The 16,398-nt window shown below is 40.6% G+C and overlaps 1 protein-coding gene across 1 annotated transcript in view; it reads left to right on the top strand.

Moving 5' to 3' along the window:
* Window positions 1-729: 729 nt before the first annotated feature.
* The window catches only part of SCAF8 (SR-related CTD associated factor 8), a 56,080-nt gene continuing 40,411 nt past the window's right edge, over window positions 730-16,398 (top strand). Inside the window, exon 1 of the mRNA XM_074144648.1 lies at window positions 730-939. Coding sequence (XP_074000749.1) covers window positions 910-939 — 30 coding nt within the window. The 5' untranslated portion in view covers window positions 730-909. The remainder of the gene's footprint in view (window positions 940-16,398) is intronic.

Genomic DNA, 16,398 nt, shown 5'->3' with positions numbered 1-16,398 from the left:
CAAGTGCGCTGGGACTTCAGTGATTTGCATTAGGATTTCGTTGTTTTTCCCTTTCTTCTTGATAAGTAATACTCTTTGCTCATTGCTTGTGACTTCTTTTTAATTATTATTATGCTTTTTTGCCCATTTATGTCCCGCTGATTCTTTTTACTGTTGTTTTCCTTCAAGCACTCCACTCCCGGTTTCCTTGGCAGGCCCCACCGCCGTGAGGCGAGGCCCTGCGGGGCGAGTCGTGAGGAGGCCGGCGGTTGCCCCCCTCCTCTCGTCGGGGACCCGGCCCTCGGCTTGCGGCGGGCGAAGCCTCTGTCCCGGGAGCGCCTCCGTTAGCCGCCGGCGGCCGAAACACGGCTCCGTTTAACACCTCGCTCCCCTGACCCTTCGCTTCACGCCTGCTGGCAGGGCCGGGAAGAAGAGGAGGAGGAGGAGGCGGACCGAGGAGGAGGCGGGCCGCCACCCCGCCAGCGCCGCTGTGGCGCGGCCCAGCGGGCGGAGGGGCGGGGGCCGCCCGGCAGGCGGCGCTGTAGCCGCCCCGCGCCGCTCTCGGCGCCTCTCGGAGCTGCGCTGCGCGGAGCCCCCGTGTGTCCGCCATATTGGCGCCCGCGCTGCAGCCGCTGCGCCTTGTTCCTCCATCTCCTGCCGGCGCGGCCGAGCGGAGCCCAGCCGGGGGAGGGGACGCCGGCGCCGCCGGGCGGGAAGCGGGGCGAGGAGGCCGCGCGTTGCCGGGAGGTAGACGGAAACGAGCGGGGGCCCGCGTCCCTCCGCGCCCGCCCCCTGCGCCACCCGCCATGGCGAGGAGGCCCGGCGGCCCCTGAGCGAGGCGCACACGCACACACAGACCGAGCCTAGCCCCCTCCCGGCCCGGCCGCCATCAGCGGAGAGAAGCCGCCCGGCTCCCGCCTCCGCCGCGACATGGAGGCCGTGAAAGCCTTTAACAGCGAGGTGTGTAACCCCCCTCCCCGCTCCTTCCCCCTCGGGGTCGGGGAGCGGGCGGGGCCCTGGGGCCCAGCGCCTTTCCCTGCTCCCTCCCGCTGCGCGGAGGGGGCGGGAACCGGGGGGCATCGGCAGGGCGGGGGGGGGGGGGTGCCCGGGTGTGGGGGAGCCCTCCCGGGGTTTCCCCCCCACCCCGGCCGTATCGGGCGGGAGGGGGCCCTTGTCGCTGTCCCTAGGAAGCGGGAGGGGGGAGAGGGTAATGGAGACACCCACCCACCCACCCCCCCCCCGCTGCTCCTCCCGGCGTGAGGCTGGGGGAGACTGAACGGGGGAAGAATAGATGTGGCGGCGGGCTAAGGGGAGAGGAGGGAACGGGAGGAGGCCGAGGGGGAGGAGGAGGCCTCTTCCCTGCGCCTGGCGTGCGGTGTGGCGGGTGATGCCCGGCCAACTTCCCGCAGCGACCGGGGGGTTCCTGGGTGGCCAGGCGCGGGGTCCGGGCTCTTCCCCGCCTCTTCTGCCCTCCTCTTCCTCCTCCCTCCTTAAACGTGTGCCCGCACCCCGCCAGCCAGCACTTTAACAACTCGTGGAGCTGTGTTTTAAATCTGGGGACGGGAATACAAAGGCCTGGAGGCTCGTCTCCGTGTTTGAGAATAGTATCTTCGCTGGGGTCAGGATGGAAACAGACATTCCCTACGTGCTGCACCAAAGTGCTGGGCTGAGAGTGGGCTACAGCAGCCGCAAACACACACTTACAGCCTTAGGTAGTCATACGGCACCTGGCTTCCCTTTTGTGCCGGTAGTTAATGTTTATTTTATCGCAAAATAGTTCTTGTGGCAACTCCGCTTTGTTCCTCTTCATTGCGAGAGTTTGCAGTGTAAGAGAAAGGGAAATAAATACATATTTTCTTTATAGAAAGGCATAAGTCTTAAAAAATAGATTTTTACTTATATTAACCAGAGAAACTACTAGCTCTTGTTACAATGTATACTTCCACAGACTACTCTCATACTGGAGCTCCGGGTTGCCCTCTTGCTACCCCCAGTGAGGATGTAGTATGGCTTTAATGATTTTAAGTAATACAATGCTGGTTTGGGTTTTTTAAATGTTAATTTGATTTGTAATGGAGCACTGTGCCAACCATATTGTTTCTACAAGCCACAATAAGATAAGTTTTTATAATGGGCAGACACTTTCTAATATCTCAGGAGCAGTACAATAGCCGTAACTGATATGTAGTTCTAGGTGTTGAGCTTCATGCAGTTGAGTAGAAGAAATCACATTGTGACCACTCGAAGAAAAATAAATACTAGAAATTATTTTTTTCCTATTTTATCATTTGATTGGCTTATGTGCTGTACTGTTCAGTAGAGAAAAGGAAGAGTCTAGTGACAAGAACAGAAGAATATAAGTAGATTAGAACCTTTTTCTCATATGTACCCACTAGTGTGCGCAAAAGTCTTCACTCATTGAAAAACAACTTCTGACTGACTTGCTGAGCAATCAGCTATAAGTACCGTGAAAATAATTAACTCTGAACACTTAAGGTGAGAACTATAGTGAAGAGAACTTTGGAATATGCCTTAAATCTTCTAAATGCTTGAAAAACAGTAAACTTCAGGTTGTTGGAAAAGAAAATGCAGAAGATAGGGCAATGACATTTTAACCAACTTATCTTCTATGGTATAAATAGACAGCATCTATGAATAGACTTGTTTTTATGACTTCTCTTTCAGTTTTGCTTTTACATATGTCTCTGTATTTGGATGCTGGGCTACACTGATATGAAGGTTTTAAAGATGCTATGACTAAACCCCTGGTCCTGGAAATAAATGGTACAAGACTTACTACGTTTGCAGAATCCAGAGTGTCATTGCTAGCCACTCTAACACCTCTGTGCCCAGTCCAGAACCTGACTTTAATTCCATCATTGTCTCTGGTCAAACTGACCTGTAAACATTTTGCGCTTTAGAACTGTGAAATGATTAATAAATATTTAAAGTAGCTGAAGTGTGTGGGTCCGTAGATTATAGTTTGTTCTGTACCTAAATGCTTTTCATTAACTTACAAAATATTTGTACTTCACTTCTGAAAATCCTTTTCTCTGTTTATATTATGTTTTAAGGTCATGTTATACTCCAGAAATTATGTCAGAGTTCTGTTCTAGAGATTTTGACTTAAAATAGTTGTAAATTAAATTTAGCAGCAGATGGGATAGACTAAATTGTACAAAAACTTCTACCATACTTTCTCTTACACAGTTTGCATTCAGTTAATAATTTTACAGCAGTTTATGTAACTTCCTGGTGAAATCCAGATGACACTTTAGAAGGAACATTCCAAATACATTTAAACACTTAAGGTTGGGTACTTCTGGGGTTGGATTTTTTGTTTGTTTTTAAAGGAAGGAGTTGTGTGTAGATTCTGCAATGAAGCTAAAATAAAGGCAGCTATCCATCTGGATAGTATAGCTTACTCCAAACGTGTGTGTGAGCTGAGCAATATCTTGTATTATAGCTATCTTTTATACAGTCAGAATTGAAGTGATTAACATAAGCTTGTTATTAATTTGATTAGAAAGAACTATCTCAAGTATATTTGAGCTCTGACAACTGGAAATCATGCCGGCTATTGCAGAAAGCTGTTCAATGTCTAGAAATGATATGTGGCATTTTGTCAGTGCTGTACCTAATCGTATATACAAAATTAGCCCTAACATTTAAAGTCTCAGGAAAGATAAATTTAAAGATGAGAAATAATCATCCTTCTAAATAGAACACGCTCAGTATTGTTTTCATTTAAAGGTTGATGTTTTACTGTTTGATTAAAACTGCTTGGCAACTGAAAAATAGAATATTATACCACTGACTTAGTGTACCATTGAGGTAATTGGCAATGTTTTATGCCACACAGTTTATCATTTGCTACAGTTGACATCATGAAGGCTCACCATTGCAGAATCATTTTCCTCCAGGTCTCAGTTCAGGCCCCGAGTTTTTTCTGAAAAGCACAACATCAAAGTCAAGAACAGTATTGACAGAAGAAAATGACTGAAGTGTTTCAAATTCTTCATGAATTTGATAAAATGTATTTTGTTAAAAAGGAATTGAAATGGACAAGAGGCACACATGTGTACCCTCACAGTTCTAGCACTCAGATGGTAATATTTTAATTGCAGACTTACATAATTAAAACTCAGTATTTGTTATATACTCAGTTCAGTGTTAAAGTCTTGCTATCACCTTTAAAGATAGCCATTCTCTCATTGGTTTCATTACCTGGAGTTGGTTTTGGGTGTTATACTCACCAGAGTTTTCTTGCAATACTTATCCTTTTTGCAGTGGCAAGCTTTGTATTTCCAAATTATTTTTCACTTTATGATGTGAAGAAGAATGTGTGCAGACAAGTATGAAAGGAGACCGGTAGATGCTTTAATTCTGAAACACATTTAATTCTTTTTAAATTTCTATATTAATCTTTAGAATTAATGTAAATAGCTTTACAGACATGTAAATAGTCATAAGACTGGAATTTATTTTAGGGGAAGTGGAAATCACAAATTAGTTTTAAGTACAACACAAGCTGGATGTTTGAAGTAATCCTTTGTTTAGCAAGTTAACTGCATCTCTAAGTATTGAATAACAGGAATCTTGAAAGGACATTTATTTACATTTTAAAGGGCTGATTCAGCTTAGATGCTTATTCCTTTTAAAACTGCAATAGTAATTCACTGGTCTAGTTAAATTAAACATAGCATTTCTATTCATTTAAAGTTTCTCAGTATCTTCATTCACATACAGGCACACATCTCTTCATATGTGAGCTTCGTTAAGTCTTGCTGTCCATGATGCTGTCCTTACTGTTTGGTTTTTTTTTTTTGCATGTTCTTTATTTAAAAACAAAATAAAAAATATCTCATGCATAAGGTATGCACACTTTGGTCAAATCATTGAAAATCACTTGTGCTTTATAAGTTGCTGAGACTGGCACCTGCAGTTTTGAACTACAGCCGTTTAGAAGCTTAACAATGGTAAAACCTACTTCAGGCAGTTTGATAGCTTGAAAAAATAAAAAAGCATACCTAGTTGTAGAGGGTACGTTGTTGAATCCGGTGAACAAAAGTTGTTAGGAACCAGTGGTACAAATTTGAGCTGAAATGTAGTGGAAAAATTACAGCTTTTCTTATTTGTGAGGCAAAGCAATGCATTATGATATTAGAGAGGCAATTGTGAAAAGGGCAATCGTATATTTTAAAAAAAAAAAGAGAAAAAAGAATAAGGCAAAGCTTCTCCCTTCAAGCCCAGGAGTGAGAGTCATGTGTCTTCTGATTCCTTTCAGAAATGCTGCATTCATTTGAGCATGTTTTGTATAGAAAAGTTTAATTCCCCTTCTCTGTACAACCGGGTGCTGATCTTTTCATATACAAGGGAATTGGATGGAAAAATAAGTGTCATCACGGAGACATGGAATATGCTCCGTCTTAAATTGTTTCAAGGTGAGGACGCACATAAAGCGCTCTAAGATTAAGGTAGTGATTACAGCTGCCTAAAGAGCAATGTGGGTTCCTGTGCTTTTTCTCATGTTAATTTAAATGCCTTCTAGGCTGTGAGAGTCACAATTAAAACTTCCCCAGCACTGCTAGGCTGGGGTTCAGCAGTTACTAACAATGAACATGGTTGTCCTTGCATAGCTCGTCATAAAGTGGATTCATGCTGAGCTTTTGGTGTGCAAAATGGTTGTGAGAGCCATGTAAGATGGTGCAAATTGGTACATAAAGTAATCATTGCTACTTTGGGGTTTACTGCTTCTTCTGAAATTTGTCAGTGGTAGGGACATAAGTCACTGAACACTTGCTGGCAATGCTGTTGTCTATATACTCTATTTGAACTTCACTGTCATCTTTATCAAGATGTTTCACTAGAAGTTATGTCTTCAGTTTCACTAGAAGTTATGTCTTCAGACAGTTCCATCGACTACAATTTCAGAAACATGAGCTTTGGAAATAACCCACATTTTAATTACGGAGCATTGGAGTATAGGTACACAAATGTATAGAAGTGTAAATCAAATACTCTATTTTAGACTATTTTATTTAAATGGCATATTCTAAGTCACTGAGGCAGCTTTTTCATGAAAGAATGCCAATTGATGCTAAAAAAACCTAAATGGTGTGCCTCATGAAGATGCTAAATAGAGAGTGATGCTGAGTAGCTGGGGAGAGTGAAAAAAAGGATGCTCTTTGAAGTGGGGCGTCATGGCTTTGATTAGTGCAAGTAGTGATACTAGCAGTTACAGACCAGGAACCGTGAAAGGACATGTAAGTTGCTCTCTGGAAAGATATTTTTCTTAGATTCTGCTGCATGTTTTGTGTTGGCTGAAACACGTGAAACATCTGCGGAACTTTTTTCCTAGCTGCTGAGAAAATGAGAAAACTTGTGTCTGTTTCCCCTTCTCTCTCACTAATATTTTACCAGTCATAAATTGTGCAACTTTCTTTCATATCCTCTGGTGTTTTGAAGGATTCTGCAACTAGGATACATTTAAAGCTTTCTTCTTTTTTGTTTATCTGATGCTGCATCTATGGTCTGATACTTGTAAATTTTGTTGTAGCAAATGGGGCTGAAAGCTTTTGATCTACCTCTATTATTTTTCAGGAGAAAAAGTTAACTCAGTGATATTTGCGTGTGCGTGCGAACACACATACATCTGAAAAGTCTGCTTTTCATTCTCAGCCTCTGAGGTGGGTGTGAAAAAGGTCTTCAGTTTTATTTTGCTTTATCATCTCGTAGTGCTCCTCAGAGGAAAAACACTGTATGGATTACCTTAAGAAACAGCAAAATATGTAAGTTGTTAATTTCCCTTTTGCTGTCAGGAACATTAAGAGCAGTAGCAGTGAAATGTAAATATTTCACGTTGTTGCATCGCAGCAAGAATTGAACTTTGCTGGCTCTCAACTATTTGCTTTTCGTTAAAAGGGCACAGGGAAAGAAAGCCCTTTTCTCTTCAAGATACAGTAAATATTAAATTGATGTTCACCTGATTAAATGTCTCTTTGTGTACTGAATAAATATTTACAGTTTTAATATTAAATTTTCAAAGACTGATCTGACCTTAGACTTTCGCCAGCCATAGAATCTTGACTTCTGGCCTTGTAAAAACATGATCATGTAAGGCTGTATTAAAGGCCCAAAATTTTAGGGCTTTTTTGTGCGTGTCTTGCTCAGGGACCTAATTTCTTCCGTGAAGTAGTATAGGACAGACATTGGTTATTTTTTATACATACACTTCAATTTTTTTCTTAAACTGTGGTCTAGGTTAGATGCCTGTGAGCCTGGGAGGGTAATGTAGATCTCTGGATTCTTGAGTTGTAACTGGATAGTTACAAGTAGGAGTATTGATCCTGCTTCCTACTCATTTAGAGAGCACTGAACCTTTTGTTGTTTAAAACAAATGCACTTCTGAACTCTCACTACTTCAGATCCTTTGATTTTCACCTACTCACTAAGACCATGCCTGGGGCTACAGTCTTTGGCAAAGTACTTGAAATTATCTTAACAAGTCTTATTTGAGTTTGCCATCAGCAGTCTTGTTTTCCTGTAGCAGTTGTAAAAAGCGGAGTCTAGTAATCCAAATGGTTTTCTTACAGAAGGAAACCATTCAGAACAGAAGTTTGATAAAGCAGGTCTTAAAATATGGTCTAGACACTTGATTACTTTCACTTGGATTTTTTTCACTTGGGAAGAGGCTTGCTTTTTTTTATTTTTTTTTTTTTTTTTTTTTTGTCTGTAAAATTGGTCCATGATTCTACCTCTGGACAGCCAACAAGAAAATTGTCTCGAGTGGCTGATTGAGCCTTGGTTAGAGCCCATGTTCTGGCTGCAGCAGCTGCAGGTGTAACTCTGTTGTGAGGCCTGGGATGATGGTGTGTAATTTTCTGTTCACCTGTGTATCCAGAGTTCAGCGAGCTTGGCTTTGAACTCAATAAACCATATTAGTCCTTGCTCCTGTAGCAGAACTTCTCGTGAATTGCATGTGCATTTCACAGAATCACAGAATCTGGGAAGGACCTCTGAGATCACCGAGTCCAACCATACACACACAAAAAAACCCTACAATCTCGGCCACTAGAGCATGCCCTGAAGTGCACATCTACACGTTTCTTAAATACCTCCAGGGATGGTGGCTCAACCACCTCCCTGGGCAGGCTGTTCCCGTGCCCGACCACTCTTTCAGTAAAGTAATTCTTCCTAATATCTAATCTAAACCTCCCCTGCTGCAACTTCAGACCATTTCCTCTGGTCCTGTCATTGTTCATTCAGGAGAAGAGGCCAACACCCACCTCTCTACACCCTCCTTTCAGGTGGTTGTAGAGGGCAGTGAGTCTCCCCTCAGCCTCCTCTTCTCCAAACTAAATATGCCCAGTTCCCTCAGCCTCTCCTCATATGACTTGTTCTCTAGAACCCTCACCAGCTTGGTGGCTCTCCTCTGGACATGCTCCAGCAGGTCAATGTCCTTCTTGTAGTGAGGGGCCCAGGGCCCATTTCTTCCAGTTATTCACTTCTTTGGAGCTACTTTTCTGGAGTATTTCTGAGGAAGCACTGACAGCAGCAGCAAACTAGGCAATTTTATTAACCTTATTGAGCAGCTGCTTCTACGCTATAGGGTATGTGTTCTTTAATAGAAAAAGAAGATCTTGAGCTACTGCTGTACTAGTTCTTGTCTTCACTTGTCTTTGCCAGTTGTACTACCAAAAAGAGACATTTTTAAAAATAGAATTTAAAAAGGAATTGCTAAAATTTGGAGGAAGTAAGAGGAAATGAGTGCATTGCCACCATGATCCTCTGTCAGATTTATCCCCACCATAAATATGTAGTTCCTGTAATAGCCTGCTCTTTGTGCTGTTACGCTTTTGGCAAGTGAGCTACAATTTGTACAAAAATGACAACTGTAGACATACAACAGTCTATCATTTTCCTTCCACTTTTTTTCAAGAATTTGCATACAGAGCTTACCTGGGTTTACTGGGTACAGCTTTTGATTGCATGAGTGTTTGGGGTTTTTGTTTGTTTGTTTTTTTAAGTTCCAAATGAATAATACTAGATTGCTATCTTTACTCCTAGGTTTGGGATTATACAAGCAGGTAGTTGATGGGTGTTTTTCTGATGCTTTGACATTCAGAAATATAATGCACGTGTTTAATATAATGAAATACATACATGGAAGGTAAGGCTTGGCACCTGTATTTGGCTGTTGATGGTTTTTGAGGGTTGGCAGACCATGATGGCACAAAAGAAGCTGTGTGAAAGCGGAGGGGCAGAGCTGAGCTCCAGGAGGCAGTTGTGGCAGGGGATGGTGATTTGGGCGGCTGGTGGCTGAGCAGTAAGAGAGTGTAGCATAGCAACGGCTGAGAGATTGAAGGCACCTGTTTTGGTAGCCTTGAGCTTGTTTATTGTGAAGTTCTGTCTATAACATTAGTTTTGAAAGATTGGAGTAAATAGTCTTTTATAAACACTGATGACAGCTGCACAAGGTGTTTTTTGAGAGGCAGTGAACAGCTGTCTTACATGTTTGGATTGGAATTTATAATTGAAATAGCACGCATTTTTGGGAAGGATATTTCAGAAGATCCATCTTCTTGTGTTGTTTGGCCTAGGGTTCAGTGTTCGCAAATACTCATTTATTTGGAGTTGAGTGGTAAGGGTTTCCTTGGTTTTTTTTGTTTTGTTTTTAGTATTTATTAGTTACTTTCAAAAACTGAAGTAGAATTAATTTCATGCATCCTTTGCTTTCTATCCTTATTATTCTGTAGCTCCTTTTTTCTTTAAAGAAGTACAAAATGCTGTAAATTGCTGCTCACTATAAAACTTCTTTTAAAAATGTTGTCCTCATGGCATGACTTTATGGAACTCTCTTGATGGACAATTTAGAAATTAGTATGATAGATAAAAGCACAGTTCTGATATTTTGATATTGATGTGGTTGCAGTTTTTAAAAAGAAAAATAATCATACTTAAAAATGTCTTTGGATTTTCCAGAGGTCAAGTCCAAAGAGCTTAGAATGTATTAACCAGATTGTTGAAAGCCTGTGGAAGGATCTGATCAGACTGAAGTTTTTCAGAATACTGAGTCTCCTGTACATATTAACAAAACAAAGCTGGTTCGTGTGAAAAGGTTACTCAGGTTACTCTCTGAATCTGCTCTAACTTACAGCTTCAGATAACATGTTGATCTTCATAGATTAGTTACCATATATGTAGTAGTGGCCACTGCTGCTTAATTTTCAGAAAAGTGAAGTGTAACAGTTAACAGGAAAGGAGGAACATTTATATAACAAATGTATTGGTTGGAGAAATCCAACCCACTATAGATGATGATTTATTAAAAATTTTAAATCATGAAGTTTCATCGTGAGTGCAGGGGATTATACCATATCTAAGAAGTAAACATTTTGAAATTGGTATGACAGGACAACTTTTTTTGATTTTTCATAGTGTTTAGGATCTGTCCCTGTATTTCGTATCTCACAATTGTAGAGCTGTGATTGTATTTAGACTTCCCTGGGGCATTTGACTCCGTACTGCACCACGGTACCAAACCAGTGCCTTGCAACAAGAACAAAGGGCACTTCTCCAGAGCAGGCAGCCCACAAGCTCATCTCTGGAAATTTACAGATTGCCTGAAGCTGATTGATTTTCCTGTTGGTGATCTAGAATTAGCTCTAAAATGTTAATGATGGAAAATAGCTGTATGTCAGGAATGATGAGAAAATTGGAGAAAGTGAAATACCCCTGTTATATTCCTTGTTTTCTTATGTTATATGCTTTCAAAGATCATCTGGACTTTTTGATCAATATTTCCTTTCTGTTGTTGGGAGTTTGGGCGTTGGTAAAGTGCTCAGTCTTGCCTAGCTGTGTTATGTTGTCCATTTAGGTTTTTCTAGGCTGTTTATTCCCATGCAGTAAACTTCATAAATTACTATGAAGAGGAAAAGGGGAATTGTATTTTATGGCTTGTAAAATGCCAGGAGCAAATGAAGTATGTTCTAGAGGCTCTTCTGAACTAAAGATCTGCTTCGTAGTTGCATGCAGTTCAGGAGACTAGATTTGAATCCAGGTGGTTTCTTTAAATTCCACTTTCACGTTTGCAGCCTATTTGTACAAAGCAGGCTGCAACAGAACATAGAAGCTTTCTTTGAAAGTAGTAATGAAGAGAGTTTAAAGGAAATTGTAAATAGGCTATAACATGCCTTTTGGCTCAAATATATGAAAATGAAAATGGAATTTTGTCACTCCATCTCAAATTGTTCAGGTTCAGTACATTTGAAAATCATAATTGTGATTCCTCAAAATGAAAGGGGTAGGAGAAGGACTGAGCAAAGGCAGTGATGGTAACGCCTGACTTCATGCGCTGAAATGTGATGGGCTGGAGAGACTACTGGTTTACCTTTGCATCTTATTTCACTTAATTGCTTATACACTCAGTTAGGATGAATATTCACATGTCCTCTTTAAATGTAAACATATGTGAAGTGCATAATACAAATGATGTGTAGGGGGTAAGCTTTTCATATGAGTGTTCTCAGTTACTCTTAAATTTTTTATAAATCAATTAAGTGCAGCAGTAAAAGGAAGACACACACTGGGATACCAACATTTGACTACTATTTTATGTTTGTTAATTTAAGCCACATGTCATGCACTTTAAGTGTTTGAAAACAGTTGTATTAAGATAGTTGTTGAGTTGCAACCCTTTCTTGTTCTGTGGTTTTTGTAAATGTTGGATTTTGGCAACTTGTATTATCTTCATTGATTACTGGAAGAAGAGAACTTTTCAGTGTTTCCCTTCAAATCAAAATACCTTATGCAGAATGGAACATCTCCCATTCTGGTTGTTCTACCAGAATGTTTGTTATATATTTTAAAAATTTCTGGGCAGTGCAGAGAGCAACACGGTGCCCATTTGGTTTAAATAACAGTTCTCACTGGTAGGTCCAAGTCAGCGTCAAGGTAGAATCCTGTTCACGGAGGGATGGGCTCATGTAATTTAAGTAACTTTTCCTAGAGATTAAATTTCAAGTGGGTGTGTAAAATGCAACATAATAGAAATTTGTTGATTCTGTCCCTTTTTTAAAGCAATAACTGACAATACTCTTTTCTTGTTCTTTGCAGTGTGGTGATATAAATATTTGGTAAGCAATTCAGTGACTATTTCTGTATATGAAATTGAATTTTATTTATTTTAATGCTATTGAAATATGAAAGAAATTAACCTAATTTGTTACGGTAATACATATTAGACTTGACTTCTGAGTATTTATTTTGTCTTTTGCACATGGAAGTTGCAGACATTTATTATTATATGTGATATCTGGTTAGAGCTGTGTCCTGGTAGCAGCCAGAGAAAACTGTAAAAATATTTCAGTAGAGATATGTGTAATTGATATCCCTGACACGGCTGCTGGTCATAATCTCAGGGATTGGTTTGAGTCCTAGAGTATCGCTATCAAAATGTTTATTCCCTTAGTTGCTGTAACAGCGTAACAGATTTTCATCTATATGAATATCTTCCTTGGGATCACATGAGACCAGAGGTGTTCATAGCTTTCAAGCCGTCTAGTGGCAAATTTAGTCTTTTATGAAAAATTATTTCCTCACCTTTCTTCTTTTGCCTTTGTAAGATGTCTCCAGAGGTATGAAAGAGGATATATTACTTATGACACTGTATTTCAGTAAAGTTAGTACTTTGTTCTAATTTTTATTGAAAATTTTGGCAGGGAAACAGCTGTCTGGCTTTCTTGCCTGTTGAATAAGAGTGGATCTCATTGAGTCTGTTGATTGGATCTTGGAATTAAATGCTGGGCTTTGTAGAAGTGTAGTATGCCATTGCCTTCCATGGCATACTACAGGAGATGCTTCTTCCAGGGAGATGCTGTAATTTGCTCTGTAAGTGACTAACTGTCCACAGAGGATGTAGTAGATGTGCATGCTGCCTGGTCTTTATTTGAGAAATTTTAGACTGTAGTTTAGCTGCGTGCAGTGTACAGCATTGTACATTACAACTGTTTGCGACAGACTTCACTTTTACAGATATTTACAATAGAATTAACTTCTAAAGCATTTTTTGAATTACAGTTGTAATGATAAAAATATTGTTTGCATTACTAAACAATGAAAATTTGAAATACACTGATGAATTCCCAGACTTCAGTAATCCTTCTCTTGAAGATTGATTTTCTTAACGGAATTAAAGAAAAAGTGCGGAGCAGAAATTCAATGCTTTATTTATAGCATCAACCTGAACTTTTGCCTTTCCCCCCACTCCCAACATATAATTTATATAGCTCATTAAATCTTCAAACAAGCTCATATTTTTTTTTCCCAAATTTGGAAATAGGACTTAGTTTACTTAAAATTATGTTGGGGAAAGGGAGTATTAATAATGCTGTTAAGCCTAACTTTTATGTACATTGTAATATTGCCTTTTATGTAGTTTCTTAGCTCTCAATATCATTGCTTTTTGCTGTACAGATCATTAGATTGTTTTATCAGATAGAGGAAAATGCAAAATTGTGAATATAATTGACCTTTTTTGCCAGCCTGGTCTTTTCTTGGATATGACACTTAAATGTACATTTACGTAGTAAATCTGTGTAACTTTTTGCGTTTGGAACCTGTTAATTCTGAAGGAGGTGCGTGAGGAAATGACACTTTTTCCATTGTCCAACAAATGCATACAGAATCCCTGTGAGGGCAGTTCTTCATATATTTCCATGTAATATTGATTGATGGAGAGAGTGGTATGGAAGAAACGCTTATTTTTGGTTATGGTACTAAAAACTGAGTCTTCAAGGCTTTATTTTTTTTTTAACCAGTGTAGAACAGAAAAGATACCTCAATTGGAGGAGGTGAGATGCAAGTAGAAGAATTTTAATTTGTTTGAAACAATACACAGGTGAATATGATAAAATGAGGAAGAATTGGTGTGACTTTTATGAAAGAAAATAATATGTCGTGTATGTATGAGAGTTCTTTGAGAGAATTAGAAAGCACCTGGACAGGGAAGAACCAAGTGATGTTACTTGGATTTCCAAAAAGTAATTGAGAAGATCCATCCTCAGAAGTTTGAAAAGAAGCTGATTTGCTATGGAGAGTGCATCCTTACATTGATGGATGACTGCTAAAAGGGGAGATGGGGGAAAAGTTCATGTGTGGATATAAATTGTTGTTTTTCATGATGGAATCTTTTATGGGTTTGTGCTGGGAAACCATGGATTTCAATATATTCATAAATGCTGTGGAAAAGGGCTAGAATAATGAAACAAACAAGGTGTTGGCTGTATTAAGCTATTCAGAATGTTGTTACTGAAGGGCTAGCCGTGGAGGATTGCAAAAGGACGTTGCTGTACTGGCTGTTAGACAGCACCCTGCAATTTTGTCAAGTTAAATGTGATAATGCAGGCTGGGGAGGTTGCATGAGAAAGACAACCCTTGCTTTGTGTACACGGCGATGGCCGCTAAAATTATGTCATTTGGTAATTAATAAGATCTTGCAACTGAAATGAAAATGACTGTTCAAAGTTCAGCAGTAGTCAAAATAGCAATCAGAATCCTGGAAATTATTAGGAAAGAAATAGACACTCCTTATACTGCCAGTATCTCTTTATCTTAGGCCATGTGCAGCCTAGTTTGCACCTCGCAAGACCACGTTGGCAGAACTGCATGTACAGAGAAAGGCAGAAAGAATAGTTGAAGGAATGGAACAGATCTGTATGAGAAATTACTAAATATTAATACTCTTCTTGGGCTAGAACAGAGATGACTGGAAGATGATGAGATAGGGGTCTATAGTACTGGGGGTACAGAAGAGGTAAATCACTTTTTTTTTCCAATGCAGAAGCTAAGTAAATCCAGTTTCACTAATGAGCACAGGGTCAAATCAAGAAAAATGAGTTTCTTTGCACAGATTTTGATTAAACTATACACCTTTGTCAAAAGATGTTGGGCATGCTAAAGATTTACATGTATGGAAAAATAAATAAAGGAAGAGAGGAAAGGAGAGTGGGGGGGGGGGGAAGAACAGAAAAAAAAGGAGGTAAAAATAAATTATTTTGAGAAGGTAGAAAGGCGTTAAGAATAAAAGCAGTTTAAAAAGAGGGAAAAATTGAGGGGCAGAGAAAAGCAGTCCTGATTGCAACAATCGCTTCTTGGTGGGGTCCAAGTAGGAGTGGCTGCTTCTTGGAGATGCTCAGGCTGGAGCTGTGATTAGACAGGGAGCTTGAAATGGTTCGCAGGTCTCTGATGTCAAACTTCCTGCTCTTCCTGAGCCTTGAAATGGCCAAGCTGACTAGGGCTGCGTGAAGTTTGACAAGAACATCACAAGACTTGGTGAGGCTTTGGATGTGGGGGGTAAATATAAAAGGGAGTGTATACACAATTCCAAGACATTCTGGAAGAAGTGGAAGAGGTATATTTGATATCTGTATGATGAGAGGGTCTCCCTCTCACCAGGAAATGGGCATGAGTCAGGATCACACGAGCACACCTGAGCCTCCGTGTCTCAAGTCCTCCACTGAGAATTTTCCAGTTTACGTTCCTGTTAAGCAATAGACTTGGTTAACAATATCAGCTACCACACGGGGGTTTTTCACCTTCCTGGGACAGCAAGTCGTGCTACTGAATGTTTTGGTGTGTGACACAAGGCCGAGTCGGAGGAGTGAAGCGCAGTTGGATAGGGATGTTATTTGAGGTGTGATTTCTAGGTGAATTGGTTAGCTGTTACGCACCCTGCTAACGAGGTATGGGGAGAAATTACTGATGGTTTTGGAGATATGGTGCCAGTTTGACCCTCTGTGTCTCTCTGTTACATCTTTGTACAGTTGAGTTAGGATAAGAACTTATAAAATAGGAAAATTTGTTTTTACAATTCGGACAATACCAAAACAGATTTAGAGATAGTCCTACAAAACCAGAACAGAAATCCACCCTTAAAACTACCTGTTACTTTGATCATCTTGAAGACTTTCAGTGCTGTCTGTCTAATAAGCTGTTATGTTCTTACATGGCCATTTGGCTGGCATCTGATTTTTACTTTGCAAGATCATTACCCTGGGAATTTGTTGTGGTTTAACCCCAGCCCGCAACTAAGCACCACGCAGCCACTTGCTCACTCCCTGCTGGTGGGATGGGGGAGAGAATCGGAAGAGTAAAAGTAAGGAAACTCCTGGGTTGAGATAAAGGCAGTTTAACAGGTAAAGCAAAAGCCATGTACACAAGCAAAGCAAAACGAGGAATTCATTCGCTGCTTCCCGTGGGCAGGCAGGTGTTCAGGCATCCCCAGGAAAGCAGGGCTTCATCACGTGTAACGGTTACTTGGGAAGACAAATGCCATCACTCCAAATGGTCCCCTCTTCCTCCTCCTTCCCCCAGCTTTATATGCTGAGCATGACATTGCATGGTATGGAATAGCCCTTT

The sequence above is a fragment of the Numenius arquata genome, chromosome 2, assembly GCF_964106895.1.
Source record: "Numenius arquata chromosome 2, bNumArq3.hap1.1, whole genome shotgun sequence".
Lineage (NCBI taxonomy): Eukaryota > Metazoa > Chordata > Aves > Charadriiformes > Scolopacidae > Numenius > Numenius arquata.
The sequence above is the reverse complement of the archived record's forward strand: the minus strand, read 5'-3'. Positions and strand labels throughout refer to the sequence as shown.